Source organism: Lytechinus variegatus, chromosome 17 (genome assembly GCF_018143015.1).
Source record: "Lytechinus variegatus isolate NC3 chromosome 17, Lvar_3.0, whole genome shotgun sequence".
Taxonomy (NCBI): domain Eukaryota; kingdom Metazoa; phylum Echinodermata; class Echinoidea; order Temnopleuroida; family Toxopneustidae; genus Lytechinus; species Lytechinus variegatus.
The window spans coordinates 30,375,284-30,391,744 of NC_054756.1; the positions used below are offsets into that span (position 1 = coordinate 30,375,284).

The 16,461-nt window shown below is 36.1% G+C and overlaps 1 protein-coding gene across 4 annotated transcripts in view; it reads left to right on the forward strand.

The window, feature by feature from the left end:
* The first annotated feature begins 882 nt into the window (after positions 1 to 882).
* Positions 883 to 16,461, forward strand: part of LOC121430668 (coiled-coil and C2 domain-containing protein 2A-like) — a 50,722-nt gene continuing 35,143 nt past the window's right edge. For 2 of the 4 annotated variants that reach the window (XM_041628002.1, XM_041628003.1), the window contains exons 1-6: positions 1,127 to 1,295; positions 4,160 to 4,267; positions 8,844 to 8,955; positions 10,793 to 10,846; positions 12,001 to 12,075; positions 13,765 to 13,924. In XM_041628002.1, the coding sequence (XP_041483936.1) occupies positions 4,260 to 4,267; positions 8,844 to 8,955; positions 10,793 to 10,846; positions 12,001 to 12,075; positions 13,765 to 13,924 (409 nt within the window). In that variant the 5' untranslated portion in view covers positions 1,127 to 1,295; positions 4,160 to 4,259. Of the gene's footprint in view, positions 967 to 1,126; positions 1,296 to 4,159; positions 4,268 to 8,843; positions 8,956 to 10,792; positions 10,847 to 12,000; positions 12,076 to 13,764; positions 13,925 to 16,461 lie in introns of those variants that run through there. The other 2 variants (XM_041628001.1, XM_041628000.1) reach the window with 2 other exon arrangements.

Below are 16,461 nucleotides of genomic sequence, written 5' to 3' on the forward strand. Positions count from 1 at the left end.
TCTCGAATGACAGACTATTGATCGTTTATAGTTGGATTCATGAGTGTGAGTGTGACATAAAGGTTTGGTCTCGTTTAAGCGCAATATCACGAAATACATTTGGACATAATTATTTGCCCTCTTTCTAAGAAAATTAAGGCACTAATACTGTTATGAAGTATATCAATGTTTTCGCTAATATATTCTTTTTCACGTAGAATATTGACATTGTGCATTAATTGTAGCTAGTTATAAAACTTTTCAGGATTCATGAAAAAATTGTTTCTAAATTATGATTTGCTTAATTCATGTAAATTAGGTAATAGTAATCAAAGATATCCCAATCATTTTATGACATTTTTCTTCCCTTTCTTATAGGCCTACCCCAAGTCTTTGCTTCCAATTTAAGAGCAGTTCTGATTAAATATATATAATATATGTTTGTTTTCACTATATTGAAATAATATGCAAATAATAACAATAATAATGCTCAATTCTTGTATAGCGCATCACACATAGCATAGCATGTCCCTATGCGCTTAAAGAAGAAATAGTGAAAGGTATATAAGAATAAAGTAATCGAGATATTTAGATTGGACCATTAGTTCAAAGTTTGTTTTTTATATATGCATTGAAAGATATGTTTTGAGGGATCTCCTGAATGTACATAAATCACTTTGATATCTCATTGAATTGAGTAAAGCATTCCAGAGGACAGCAGAGGCATGAGTAAAAGCACGCTCACCATATGACTTTGTAAAGATTACAATTACTTGCTTATTTGCATAGATACAGCGTGTCTCTTTGGATGAATCTTTTTCTTATGACCATTAATTTTTGTACTAAAAAATGCAAGTGTACACGCCGCGGCGCGGCATGCAACCAACGAACTGCCGTGTGTTGCTGCCATCTACGTTCGTTGGGGCGCAACTACGGAGGAATTTCGAGAATCATTACGATACAGATTTATCGTTGCTGAAGGCGATGGTATGTCATATTATTTATGAATCAGTAGACAGCTCGTCTTTGACTAGGAGATTAAGCTTTACTAAAAAATCAAAATCATAAAAAAAAAAACCGTGGCACGAGTTTACATTTTACGCTATAAAACTAAAGTTTAACGTTAGGCTTGGCGGCGATCGCGACGACGTAAACAAATTTCCAACGTTGTCCCACCTATATATTTTTGTGATGTGATGGTGAAGCCGAAGTCAGCCAGGACTAGTCTAAGGCAGGAGCTAACAACAGAACAGGGTCAGGGAGCCCAGGAGCTCACCGTGTATTTACCCATACTCACGGGACTAGGGTACATTATGGTAAAAATATCTAGCCAAATAAATTGTGAAAACAGAAATTATATTATGCACTTACCACCACGATCACGATCATGACGATCACGATTTTATTTTATTATTATTTTAATAATTAAGCATTGCCATTGCCATTGGTCTGTCATGTGCCTGTGGCACTTGTTCACTGCACTCATTCAATGAACAAGGTTATAATATAACCTTGTTCTCAGTTACATCTCCATGTGTGGCAAAATAAGGGTGGCAATGTTTGGCTAATTTTCTCTTTTTGTGTGGGGCAAATGCTTGATGTTTTTACACTGACAGTTTCCATTACACCTATTATTCATACAATTTGGCTCTTATTTAAATTTGATACTTTAAATCATTTTTTTCTTAATTAAAAATAGAGATCAAAAAATGAAAATTTTCTTGCCATATTACTTTCCACCAATATAGAGGTCGTACAAAAAAATATGCCCAAAATTCAAGTTTTTGAGCGCTCTGGTGAATACAAAAATTATTCCCAAGTTACTAATGAAAAATGAATTGCAACTGTACGGAAATTAGTAATTTGGGTCACAAAAGTGATATTTTAATGACTTTTTAAAGTGGTGTGCTCTGGACAACATTGGCATACCATAGTCCTACCTGTAGATTCCCCACAGGCAGGGTGGTAGCAGTGAACAAGTGGTTCACTGCAACCATCCTGCCTGTAGACTAGTGTGGGGAATCTACACTCAGCCACAGGTAGGACTATGGCTATGCCAATGCTGTAGTCTGTACATAGTACACACTTTGAAAAATGGCAGTGTATACAGCCACACGCGTGTGTCTTTACCATCCAGCCACACGCGTGTGGTTATATCCAGAACACCTATCTGTGGATACCGCCACACGCCGCCAGTAATAACAGTAAAACGCGTATGTAGGTCTGACCGTCTATATCAGTATCACGATCAAAATAACCTCATTTCTTCATTAAATTCTTACATTCTAAACCACTCTGATTTCTTTAAATCGTTTCAATTTCATTCTCACCGTCTTCTTTCCTTGCTTTTCTTGTCTTGTTACAAAAGGCCGCCTGTTAAATAGCAAATTTCCACACTTTTTCTACTTGTGTCGATTCTCTACTGACTCTAGGCTATGTGCGCGTACGTGCGTACGTACGAAACCCAAACTGTGTATGTCTACTACTGCGCTGCGCTAACGCTGTATGGGTCTGCCACCGCGAAGGAAGCCAGAATCGACACAAGTAGAAAAAGAGAATTTGCTGTTAAACAGACGACCGTTTGTAACAAGACAAGAAAAGCAAGGAGAGAAGACGGTGAGAATGAAATTGAAACGATCTAAGGATATCAAAGGGGTTTAGAATGTAAGAATTTAATGAAGAAATGAGGTTATTTTGATCGTGATATAGACGGTCAGACCTACATACGTGTTTTACTGTTATTACTGGCGGCGTGTGGCGGTATCCACAGATAGGTGTTCTGGATATAACCACACGCGTGTGGCTGGATGGTAAAGACACACGCGTGTGGCTGTATACACTGCCTTGAAAAATCATTATAATATCACTTTTGTGACCAAAATTACTAATTTCCATACAGTTTTAATTTATTTTTCATTAGTAACTTGGGAATAATTTTTGTATTCACCAGAGTGCTCAAAAACTTGAATTTTGGGCATATTTTTGTGTACACCAGAGCGCTCAAAAACTTGAATTTTGGGCATATTTTTGTGTACACCCTCTATTGGTGCCTTGGTGGAAAGTAATAAAACTAATATGGCAAGAAAATTTTCATTTTTCAATCTCTATTTTTAATTAAAGGGGAATCCAGCCTTGGCCATAAAATGTTGTGTTGGGAAGGAGAAAAATAAATTAAACAGAATGGTGAAAGTTTGAAAGAAATCGGACAAGCAATAAGAAAGTTATAGCTGTTTTAAAATTGAGATCACTAATACTATGTAGATATCAAATTGGCAACTGGGTAAGTAAATTATGACAAGGGGCAAGGACAACTTTCCCATAGGCCATGTACTTTATTATCAGGGATTTGTGGTTTTCTCCTAAGTACCCATTCCCCTGGGGCAGTAATCTAAATATAACCCAGGTAGTATATTTTTTTTGTCCTCAGAAAAGAAAATATAATTTGAAATAAAACTTTTAGGAAAAAGTTCATTTTAGCCATAATATGTATTGAAGTACATGGAAGAGTAGTCCTTGCCTTACATCACTATGACATCCCATATGCGGCCAATTTGAAGTCACCATGGGTGTAGTGATTACCAATATTTAAAACTTTTAAAAATTTATAACTTTCTTTTGGTTTGTCCAATATTGTTCAAACTTTCACCGATCAACTTGTCTGATTTTTCTTAACCTTATAAAAACAAGTTTTTATTTGGGTTGGATTCCCCTTTAAGAAAAAAAATAATTTAAAGAATTAAATTTACATAAGTTCCAAGTATATGATGGAATAGCTGTAATGAAAACTGACAGTGTAAGAAAATCAAGCATTTGTCTCATATAAAAAGATAAATTAAGCCAAACATTGCCACCATTATTTTGCCACACATGGGGAAGTTACTGAGAACAAAAAGGTTATTTCATAACCTTGTTCATTGAATGAGTGTCATGTGGCAGTATCCTGACATCGATGCACAGACTGGAACCTCAAAAAAAAACAAAAAGTTCTGTCGTGATACCTCTCCTAATTCTTTCAAAATTCATAACAAAATGGCAGATTGAGACTGGGATAGAAGGAGAGAACTTTTCGTTTTTTTTGAGGTTCCAGTCTGTGCCTCAATGTCAGGATACTGCCACACGATAGACCTTAAAACGTGGTAATTATAAAACTTTGTCCTAATATTTTTTTTCCTACATGCAGATGCTGATCAGGAATATATCTGGGAGTCTTCAAGGTTGAACCATCTGAAAGAATTCACACTTGAATCTCTGTTACCATCCTAGAGAGAAACTTAGCCATCATGTCACAGTAAGTATAGTAGTACATTCAGTATGCTATCATTCTAAATATTGCTCTCTGCATATGGATCATTCCCTTGGTTATTTTTCCTTTTTATTTCCCCGCAGACGAAGTCTGGAGGGGGTATTATGTGTTGCCCCTATCCATCCCTACACTTGGTTTCCGCACAATAACTCGAAAAATATTCAATGGATTAAAAAAAATTTGGTGTGTAGGTAGATGACACCAAAATACAGGCTAAGTTCGAATTCCGAGTCTGCAGGTCATAGGTCACAAATCATTAAATATGCATGTTGGTTTCCGCATGATGACTTATGAAATATTTAACAGATTTAGAAAAAAATTTTATATGTAGGAAGATAACAAAATACAGGCCAAGTTCAAATTCAGAGTCCGCAGGTAAAAGGTCATATATTTATGCAAGTTGGTTCAAAGGTCTAAATTTGTTCTTTTTATATATGCAAGTTGGTTCAAAGGTAGTGCTGTAGCTCGGTTCTTTCAACTCGGTCCGAACCCGGCTCGTAAATCTTATCAGAATCATGGCTCGACCCGGAGAGCTAAAATTGATTTATGTCCATGCAAAAATGCAATGTTTTGACCAACTTTACTCTTATCTTTGACCAACGTCACCTTCTAACCTTGTTCCCAAAAGACATGCGAACCCCCCCTCCTCTTCTTGGCCGTCTAGTCCACCCTCTTTAATGTATCCTTTTAATGGGAATTAAATTGTTTTGCACCCAGCTGAGCTATTATTTTCGGATCACCGGCTTTGTGGAAAATGTCAACACAACAGGGTTTTTATTATTTTTTTGGGGAGGAGGCTTTTATGTTTAGCAGAAAAAACTGATATAAAAGATATCTCAATAAACCGTACACATTATTTTACCAAAAAAGAGAGAAATATTCTGCATGTCATCACAGTCATAATATCAAAAGGAAAACTTCTTAAGTTATGACCATGCCTAATGCAGGGCTCCACACTAACCCATTTTTTCTACTGGTCCAACCTATTCATGTCGGACCAGTAGATACCCAGTTTTTCAAATTTTTACTGGTCCGAACCTAAAATATACTGGTCCCCAAAATAAAGAAATCATTAAAAAAAGGCGCAAGTTTATTTGTCTAGCCTTTCGTTACCCCCCCCCCCCCATGAAATGAAGGACAAAAAGAAAGCAAGACAGAAACGAAGAAGGAAAGAAAGGAAGGAAAAGAAAGAATAAGAGAAAGGAAGGAAGGAAAGGGAGGAAAAGAAAGAAAGAATAAAAAAGGAAGGAAGTAAAAAAAAAAGAAAAGGTAAAGAAAGGATAAATGTGAAGGAAGAAAAAAAAAAGAACTAAAGGAAAGGAATGAAGGAATAAAGAAGGAACAAAAGAAAGAAAAGAAAAAAAGAAATGAAGGAAAGAAATGAAGCAAGCAATACAGAAAGAAAGAACAAATCCAGAAAGTAGTAAAGGAAAGAAAAGAAAGGGTTAAAGGAGAGATGGAAAGAAGGACAAAAGAAAGAAAGAGGAAGGAAGGATTGAAAGAAGGAAGAAAATAATTAAGGAAGAAATAAAGGAAAGGTAAAATGATAGATAGAAGGAAATAAATAAAGGAAGGAAGGGAAGGAAGGAAAGACGCAAGCAATATAAAAAAAGAAAAGGTAAAAGAATAGATGAAACGAATAAATAAAGAAAGACTGAGAGACAAAGAAAAGAAGAAAGAAAAAAGGAAGGAAAGAAAAAGGTAAAAGGAAGGAAAGAAAGAAGAGATGAATATAGGATGGATGGACTCAAGAATTAAAGAAAATATCAAAAAGAAAGAAAGAAGGAAGGAAGAAGGAAGGAAGGAAGGAAGAAAGAAAGAAAGAAAGAAAGGAAGGGAAGAAGGAAGGAGAAGGAAGAAAGGAAGAAAGAGAGAGAAAAAAAAAGAAATAGAGAAAAAGATTTTTTAAAAGGATAGAAAGAATGAAAGAGCGAATTAAAGAAAAAAAGGGAAAATAAAAAACAAAGACAGTAACAAAAAAATTTGGGAAGAAACAAAGAAAGATTGAAAAGAAAGAAGGAAAGAAAGATAGGAAGGAAAGAAAGATAGGAAGAAAACAGAGGAAGAAAGCTAAAACTATCATCATAAATAATTTATCAATTTCTTTTTGGCTCAATTAAAATAGCTACGAAAGAAAGTCAGAAACCAAGTGTATCAACACACACATAAATGCATATGTGGGGCTAACTTGTATTCAGACGATATCACCCGAAACCCGATCTGTTTGAACCAAACAGAAGTGAAAATTTATCCTTTTACTGCTTACCAATAACTGAGTTACTCCAATTTTTAGGAAATATGGACATTATAAGAGCCTTTCATGAGTATGAACCGCGAATTTTGACAGTTCTGCGAGAGATTTCTGCCAGAGTTTAGCCAAGCTTCGTTCGCGCAGCCAGTACAGAATTTACCACATGAGTTGTGTGGCTGGCTAGCTACATATGTACACTGTATCTGATCTAGTAGCAATTACGTGCGATTCATTCTGTGTGTATTCTGTGTGTGAATGACAGAATTTATCGGGGGGAATGGTTTGCAGTGAATTTGACCATTTCTGGAAAAGTTATTGGCCCAACAATGGTTTTTATTACTGGTCATGTCGGACCCTTAAAATCTTGCTATTTTTGGAAAAATTACTGGCCCGACAATGATATTTTTTACTGGTCATGTCGGACCAGTAAATCTTCCTATTTCTGAAAATCTACCGGCCCGACAGCGATTTCTACCGGTCTGGGACCGTCGGACCGCCGCTAGTGTCGAGCCCTGCCTAATGGACCAACTGGCCTTTACTTGTAAACAAATTGGACATTCTCACCCAGTGAGACCATTACTCTCAGCCAATCACATGACCAGTCAGATGATATCACATGGCATGTACTGCACTGTGTGCTGTTAACCGGCTAGCTATAGGATATCGTCTCGATCCCTCACACACAAGGCCATGACTCAGGAGGTCCGATCATGATGGGGGAAAAATGAAAATAAGGTAGGGATGCTTGGCCTTTGACCTGTCCCCTTGACCATCACAGGAGGTGAATGGATTGCTTGTTAAAACTAGTTTCATGACTTTTATTGCGGTGACAAATGACACCTAAAATATTATCAAACAAACCGGGTTTATTTACCGAGTTGAGTTCGAGGGATTCAAAGTGAAACCTGACCCGTAAAGCTCCGAGCCGGACAATGCCAACTCGGCAGGATTCAGCCCGGTAAACAATCTGAGCTACAGCACTATTCAAAAGTCTAAATTTGTTCATTTTATATATATATGCTTATTGGTTTCTACATGATCAATCATATTGAATTAATTTCTGATTGCGTTAAGCGGGGGCTTCTGTGTCCTTTGGACAAGTCCAATTTTTAGTTATTGATAAAGTTCAAAAGGTTTCGTACCAATTATTATCCAAAGCCACTGATTAGTTGTATAGATGATTGACCTACAGAGAGAGATAGATGATTAATGGGAACTTTCCTTTGATGCAATGATGATCACCATAGTAATGAGGTGCTTTGACAATAGTGAATACCAAGGCATATCTAATTAGGAATTGTTTACCTGGTCTTGTTTTTTTGTTGGCTGATGTCATGTATCAGAATATGCCTTTCAACCAACATACTTCAGATTGGTCAGATTTGAAGTAGCACAGTTGAGAACCTAGAAGGTTGCTTGAGCTACAGCTGGGGTAATAATATCCAAGTCATTTGGAAGTGCAAAGAGATGTAATGTGATATGCGCTATACAAGAACTGTCTATTATTATTTGGTGATATGAAATATATTATTTTCTATTTACAAAGTTCTGAACACAAATAATTACCTCCATAATGTTAAGAGATTTCTGATCTCTACAGGCTATGTATTTCTGGAATATTAGGAATAAAAAAAGGGATAAGAAATGATAAACAATCACAATTAGCTTCTCTTTTGAAATCTGCATACATTTCCCCAAATCAAACACATGGGACATGATATCCAAATGCGATTTACCAGTTCTGCACATTGATTTTCCAGTATTCAACTGCTGTATCATTCTACCTGTACAGTTTGTATAATATCAATATATAATCATATAGACTGTTTCTTTCAGCATATGGCCTAATTGACAGTGACCATCATAGAATCAAAATAGACAAATATGAAGAGAATATAAAATAATATCAGTGAAAGTATTAACTAACCACATTTTTTTGGAGAAGTCTATTTTCAAATCTAAAAAAGTTCAGTAGGCTTACATGTAAGTATGGTCAGTCGCGGTACACCTAACAAACATCTGGATCAGAATAGGGGAGACCGGGGTTAGTTGGAACATGGGGTAAGTTGAAACATTGTAATTTTCTTTAAAGCCTGTAAAAATAAATTTATGCAATACTGCCCTCAATTTATTGCTATTAATAATACAAAAGTGTTGAATTATTATTGCAATAAATTGAGGGCAGTATTGCATAAATTTATTTAACAAGCGTTAAAGAAAATTACAATGTTTCAACTTACCCCATGTTCCAACTAACCCCGGTCTCCCCTACTATAAAAGTTCATCTCGAGATTGGTTAATTTCTTTAAGGACATTTCGAGAGAAGATTCGTCAACGTCGTCGAGACTTGAGAGAGAACACTATGGATTCTACCCAGCTAGCTGATACATCAGCAACACCAGGGCGGGGAAGCAGACACGAGGTATATAATCTATACTCATATTTTTATTTTGATAAGTTAAGGGTCTTGTAACACAAATGCCCGAATTCACAAAGGTGGTTTTGAAAACCCACGGTTGAATCTATGGTATATGCAGATTTCCTGTATAAATTACGCTTAATTTAGCGCGTATCGAGTGCGTGTATAAAGAATGTCCTATGGTTATTCATGAGTCCACTGTTTGAAGAGTGGACTCATAAATAAAAACAGTGGACTCATGAATAAAATAGCATGGATAACTACGGCAACAGGCATCAATTTGGCGCACTGTGACAAAAGTACGCATCAGCATTGGACATTTTTTAATATACGTGCTGAAATATGCGTAATTTATACAGGAAATCTGCATAAACCATGGACTCGACCGTGGGTTTTAAAAACCACCTTTGGGAATTCGGGCCATTGTGTAGTGACTGATCATATGATTGATTTCACATTTAATCATACATTGTGGTCAATAGGATCAGTCATAAAACTTGATCAATCATCAGTGTTATGCAGCCTTGATTTCCCCCGAAGCCACATATGATAATATGCTTAATTTCAAACCTTCTCATAAACCTTCTGATCCAAGGGCTCTATATCAATTACTTAGGGCTATTCTTTTAATATTTTGAAGGTTTTTGTCTCACCTGCGAAGCAAAGTGAGACTATAGGCGCCGCTTTTCCGACGGCGGCGGCGACGGCGTCGGCGGCGGCGGCGTCAACATCAAATCTTAACCTGAGGTTAAGTTTTTGAAATGACATCATAACTTAGAAAGTATATGGACCTAGTTCATGAAACTTGGCCATAAGGTTAATCAAGTATTACTGAACATCCTATTAGAGTTTCATGTCACATGACCAAGGTCAAAGGTCATTTAGGGTCAATGAACTTAGACCATGTTGGAGGAATCAACATCGAAATCTTAACCTGTGGTTAAGTTTTTGAAATGTCATCATAACTTAGAAAATATATGGACCTAGTTCATGAAACTTGGACATAAGGTTAATCAAGTATCACTGAACATCCTGCATGAGTTTCACGTCACATGACCAAGGTCAAAGGTCATTTAGGGTCAATGAACTTTGGCCGAATTGGAGATATCTGTTGAATTCCCATCATAACTTTGAAAATTTATGGATCTGATTCATGAAACTTGGACATAATAGTAATCAAGCATCACTGAAAATTTTGTGCAAGTTTCAGGTCTCATGATTAAGGTCAAAGGTCATTAGGGTCAATGAACTTTGGCCGAATCGGGGGTATCTGTTGAATTACCATCATAACTTTGGAAGTTTATTGGGCTAGTTCATTAAACTTGGACATTAGAGTAATCAAGTATCACTGAACATCCTGTGCACATTTCAGGTCACATGACCAAGGTCAAAGGTCAATGAACTTTGGCCGAATAGGGTGTATCTGTTGAATTACCATCATAACTTTGAAAGTTTATGGATCTGATTCATGAAACTTGTACATAAGAGTAATCAAGTATCACTGAATATCCTGTTTGAGTTTCACGTCACATGATCATGGTCAAAGGTCATGTAAGGTCAATGAACTTTGGCCATGTTGGGGTTTTTTGGTGAATAACCATCATATCTCTGTAAGTTTATTGGTCTAGTTCATAAAAAGTGGACATAAGAGTAACCATGTATCACTGAACATCTTGTGCGAGTTAGAGTAGTATTCAAAGTCAGCACTGCTGCTATATTGAACCGCGTGATGCAGGTGAGACGGCCAGAGGCATTCCACTTGTTATTATGTTAGCCTCACATAAATTTGCCTTCTTGGTATTTAGTGATGCTATTTTCATTTCTTTTGTTTGTTTCACAGGATATTTCTGCGGATGATGGTGGTGTTGATGATGTAGAAGAAATGCCAGCTGATGTAAGTTAAGATCGAATAAACTTTTCCCAAAATAATGATAAGATCCCTTTCAGACTAGGCATTCTCCTATCATGAAGGGCACAGTTTAACATAACAAAGGTCTTACTTTAAGAAATAATTTTCGAGATATCTGTGACTGAAAAAATTATCATGAATTAAATCTCCCCGGGAGATCATTAAATGTATCACTTATTTTTTATGATAATTTCCAGCTGCAATTTTCACAGGACTTCATTTTTATACCATATCACAGACAGAAATGAAATATGGGACCTTGTAGCTCAAATTTTTAATGTCAAATCAATATTGTAAAAAGACGGGGATGGGATCCTTCAAGGCTCTTAAGGTTATTTTATGAAATACAGAGATAGCACTAAATATGAATTCCTTTACTTCAAATCTCATGCAGTTTGTTGAATTTTCTTACTTTGAAAAAAAAATTATGACACGGCAATGCTTCATGACATTTTGTGAGACAACGTAGTGTCAAAAATGTATTATTTTTGTGATTTATGATAACAATAATGACAACATACTGAGCACTCACATCCATCCTGTAGGGTGCTCAGTTTTGTAATAATTCCTTTCTTTCAAAGAAAAGCAGTGTACAATGATTAACAAAGTCAAACAATGAAAAAAAATAACAGACAAAAGAAAGGTCCATGAACCTATATTGTTTCAAGGCAGGTTGAAATGGACATAAAAGTGATATTACAAAAACATAAGTTTGTGCTAGTTTATCATTATTAACCCTGCTTGTATCCATTATAATAAGGGTCACTTGACACAGTGAGTACAAGAAAAAAGAAAAAAAGGGGGGGGGGGCATCAGAGGTAACAGAGGTTATTATTTACATTACTATGTCCTTTGTAAGTTGCAAATTTGACAATTTGCATGAAAAGAATAGTTTCTGACATTTTTCATTGGATTGTCAATTTACTGACTTCTATGACCTTTATTTATTTTTTTTGTTATCCAATGAAAGACAATGAAATAAATTAATGCAATAAAAATAAGCACAGTGTGCATAGATATTTGTTTGCTCTTTGTTATGATGTTTTCTTTTCAATTTCAGGCTTTTTATAAAAATTGATTTGTCTAAAGCATAATGTAGTCTGTTGGATAAATCTAAACCATTATATTTTCTTGATTAGCCAATTGAAGAGATTCATCAAGCTGAATCTTTGATGGAGAAACTTACTCAAGACAGGGAATCAAAGAAGAAAGAGGTATGTACATTAATCTAGTTATTACTCTTATGTAATATTTCAGCTTTATGTTTTTCTATTCTATTTACAGATTAACTTGCGTAAGTCAATCTTCCATTGGTCAATGAATTCGAAACCATATTATAGGCAAGATTATGCAAAACATGTATTATTTTTGTGTTGGGGTTGGATCGAATGCTCTTTTCTTTTCAACCGGACTTAAAATGAGACGAATTGATGCAGGATGTACAGTTCATATATACATTTATTAAAGACTATAAATAAGTTGATGATGATGACAAATACATGAGTAAGTCTGATGATGACTATACTCTGAAGATGAAGATAATATAAATGCTGCAAACTGATGTAGTATACTTTTCTGTAGCTCTAAACTCCAATCTCTATTCTGTAACTCTCTATTCTCTAAACTGCAATCTCTATTCTTCTGATTTGGGTTCAGAAGTGAACCCTTTTTATATTGGCCTGGTCCAGACTCTTTACAACCAAACAGGTGTTGGTCAACCTTGGATGCTTGACCAAAACAATCTGTACGTCATAACTTTACTCTGAATTGGGGGAGTTGACCTGTTAGGGAAAACATGAAATGTAGTGAATAAGAAACCCATAAAATATGTGTGCGTCAGAAGTTTAGCTGGAAGAAGAATAAATAATACTTTCTTAAGCAAGTTGGAATTGGTAAACATATGATTTCCTGTTATACTTCCTGTAGAAGTATTGATTAAGTATTGATAATGTCTTGATATATTATTGAATATGTGAGATATGTCTTATCACAACATTACGTATCTCTTCTTTCTCCCAGGTCTAGCAGATTTCTATGTTTCATAAAGATTGACTTGGGCAGAGTTACCTGTACAATAATAATAATTATAATAATAATGAAAAATCTTAAGTTCAAGTCCACCCCAATAAACAATTTATTTGAAAGAAAAGACAAAAATCAAATAAGCATAGCCCTGAATAAGTAAGAAAGTTATGACCTTTTAAAATTTGCTTAATTTCACAAAACAGTTCTATGCACATCCTGGTCGATATGCAAGTGAGAGTGCTGATGATGTCACCCTCTCACTATTTCATTTAGTTTCTCCCCATTGTCCTGTGGAATACAAGTTTTTTTTCTTCCTTGAACATGTGGAAGTACCATTCTTTGATCATTTTATGGTTTAGTCAAGTTAGCGTTAATTGTCAAATCTATAAAAAAAATTGAAATTCAACCAAAAAAAACCCCCAAAAGAGTGAATGAATGATATCATTGACTGTCTCATTTGCATGTCACTGAGTTGAGCATATAACTGTTGTGTGAAAAATAAGCAAAACTTAAAAATGTCATCACTTTCTTACTTTACGTCAGACTTATAGTAATGATGATGATGATGTTGATGATGATGAAGATGGTTATGATGGTGAAAATATGATGATGATGATGTTGATGGTGGTGGTGATGATGATGATGATGATGGTGATGATTAAGATGTCGATGATGTTTGTGACAGTGATGATTAGGGTGATAATGATTGTGGTAGGAGTTGAATTGAAATGGTGGGGTGCTGATGGTTATAACCATGGTGATAGTAGAGATGCTTATGGTGATGGTAGAAATGTTGATGGTAATGATGTTGATAATGATGAATATAAAAGTTTTTTTTTCTGTATTTCTACATTGCTATTAATGATTTTTGTCTACAGCTTTTTGAATCCTTAGAGCCTGCTGATGAAGAGCAAGAGAAGAAGAAAGAAACCAAACCCAAGAGAAGAACTGAGATACCAACCATCCAAGAAACAGGAGAGGAAGAAGAACCAGATGAAGATACTAAACCAAAGAAGAAGAAAAAGGGGAAGAAACCAGGTAACGTTTTATTCTTATTAGACAACGATCGGTGTGTTGGCTCAGTTGGTAGAGCGTCCGTCTCACAACCGGGATGTCGGGGGTTCAAACCCTGGCCGCGTCAGACCAAAAGACGTTAAAAGATGGGAGTTGCTGCTACTCTGTTTGGCATTCAATGATTAAAGGGATAGAGCCTTGTTGATCTGGTGCCGCACAGCAGCTGCCAGCCCACGATCAATTGGGCAAAACAAATTGTTGGAGTATTTCATTTCTGGTGTCTATTTCGAACAATGAAATATGGATTTTAAGATTTTTAAGATTAAGATTCTTACTCCTTTCTTTATACTGATCTTGAATATGATAAAATTATAATGTTGGTAATCTTTCATTTATTTGACTAAATTGAAAATCACACATGATTTCAACCTAAATGACTTTTACATGGCATGAACAAACAAAACAATAAGCAGTGTTATATGCTGGTCAGGGGTAATAAAAGCATAACAAATAGCTATTGCTCGGAAGGGAATCACCCCTACATACATTTATGTATACAATGCATATTACAAAGTGCCAAATCCACTCTGCAGAGCGCCCAATGCACATTATAGAGTTAAAAACCAAATAGAGTTTTAACCATATCTATGCCGGGTATTTTGGGAGTTCATATGGCCGAAAATTGGCATGCGGGTTGCCTGGGACATAATCTACAAAATTGTAAAGTTATTTATTTCATGCAAATCGCTATTAAGTGATTATGCTAATTGATGCGTAATTAGTATGCGAAATCATTCTTTTTCCTCTAACTCCCTAAATAAAGCTCCCAATGTACTAATTTTTGGTATAGAAACTCTTTGTGGTGTTCTTAGCAAGTGTACATGAAAAAAATTGCAATATCAAATCATTTTCTTATATATCATATTGTTTTTGGCAATTTTTTATGTATTTCTTTGTTTTTTTGACCTTTCGTTTTCATTGTTTTTTCAATGAAATTTGTTGGGGACTCTTCTGAGATCATAAAAAGCATAAAATAAATACATTTAGACCAGCAAAACTAAAAGTAATCATACATTTATGAATTTTGGTTGAAAACACAATTTGCATTGACTTTGTACACAAAACCACGTTTTTGAGCTTTTCAGCTTTTTGTCTCGCCCACCAGAGGTGAAGGCGAGACTTAGGGATCCAAATGTCGTCCGTCCGTCACAAACCTGTAATGACACATAACTCCACAACCGTAAGTTGCTTTTCAACCAAACTTGGATGGTAGATGGACTTGGGGGACCTGCATGTTATCCTGCAGTCTGAGGTCACATGGTAAGGTTAAAGGTCATTTTCAGGTCAACGTTAAAGTTCACATGCAAGACTCTCTTATGACACCTAACTCCACAACTGTAAGTCGCATTTCCACCAAACTTGGATGGTAGATGGACTTGGGGGACCTGCATGTTACGCTGCAGTCGGAGGTCACATGGTAAGGTCAAAGGTCGTTTTCAGGTCAAATTTAACGTTTACCTGCAAGATAACACCTAACTCCGCAACCGTAAGTTACTTTTTAACAAAACTTAGATGGTAGATGTACTAAGGCAACATGCATGTTATGCTGCAGTCTGAGGTCATATGGTAAGGTCAAAGGTCATTTTCAGGTCAACTTTAAAGTTTACATGCAAGACTCTCTTACTCTCTTATGACACCTAACTCCGCAATCGTAAGTCGCTTTTCAACCAAACTTGGATGGTAGATGGACTTGGGGGACCTGCATGTTACGCTGCAGTCGGAGGTCACATGGTAAGGTCAAAGGTCATTTTCAGGTCAACGTTAAAGTTTACATGCAAGACTCTCTTATGACACCTAACTCCGCAACTGTAAGTCGCATTTCCACCAAACTTGGATGGTAGATGGACTTGGGGGACCTGCATGTTACGCTGCAGTCGGAGGTCACATGGTAAGGTCAAAGGTCGTTTTCAGGTCAACGTTAACGTTTACATGCAAGATAACACCTAACTCCGCAACCGTAAGTTACTTTTTAACAAAACTTAGATGGTAGATGTACTAAGGCAACATGCATGTTATGCTGCAGTCAGAGGTCACATGGTAAGGTCAAAGGTCATTTCAGGTCAACATTCAAGTTTACATGCAAGACTCTTATGACACCTAACTCAGCAACCTTAAGTCACTTTTCAACCAAACTTGGATGGTAGATGGACTTGGGGGACCTGCTTGTTATGCTGCAGTTGGAGGTCACATGGTTAGGTCAAAGGTCATTTTGAGGTCAATGTTAAAGTTTACGTGCAAGACTCTCTTATGACACCCAACTCCACAACCGTACATGTAAGTTACTTTTTAACAAAACTTGGATGGTAGATGTACTAAGGCGACCTGCATGTTATGCTGCAGTCGGAGGTCACATGGTAAGGTCAAAGGTCATTTTCAGGTCAACATGAAAGTTTACGTGCAGGCTCTTATGACTAGTGTTATTCCATCCCAGTCATTTCACAATGAAGTTTCGATATAATTCTCTTGCGTGCCCTCGCAAATCACAATATTCCTGGTTATTT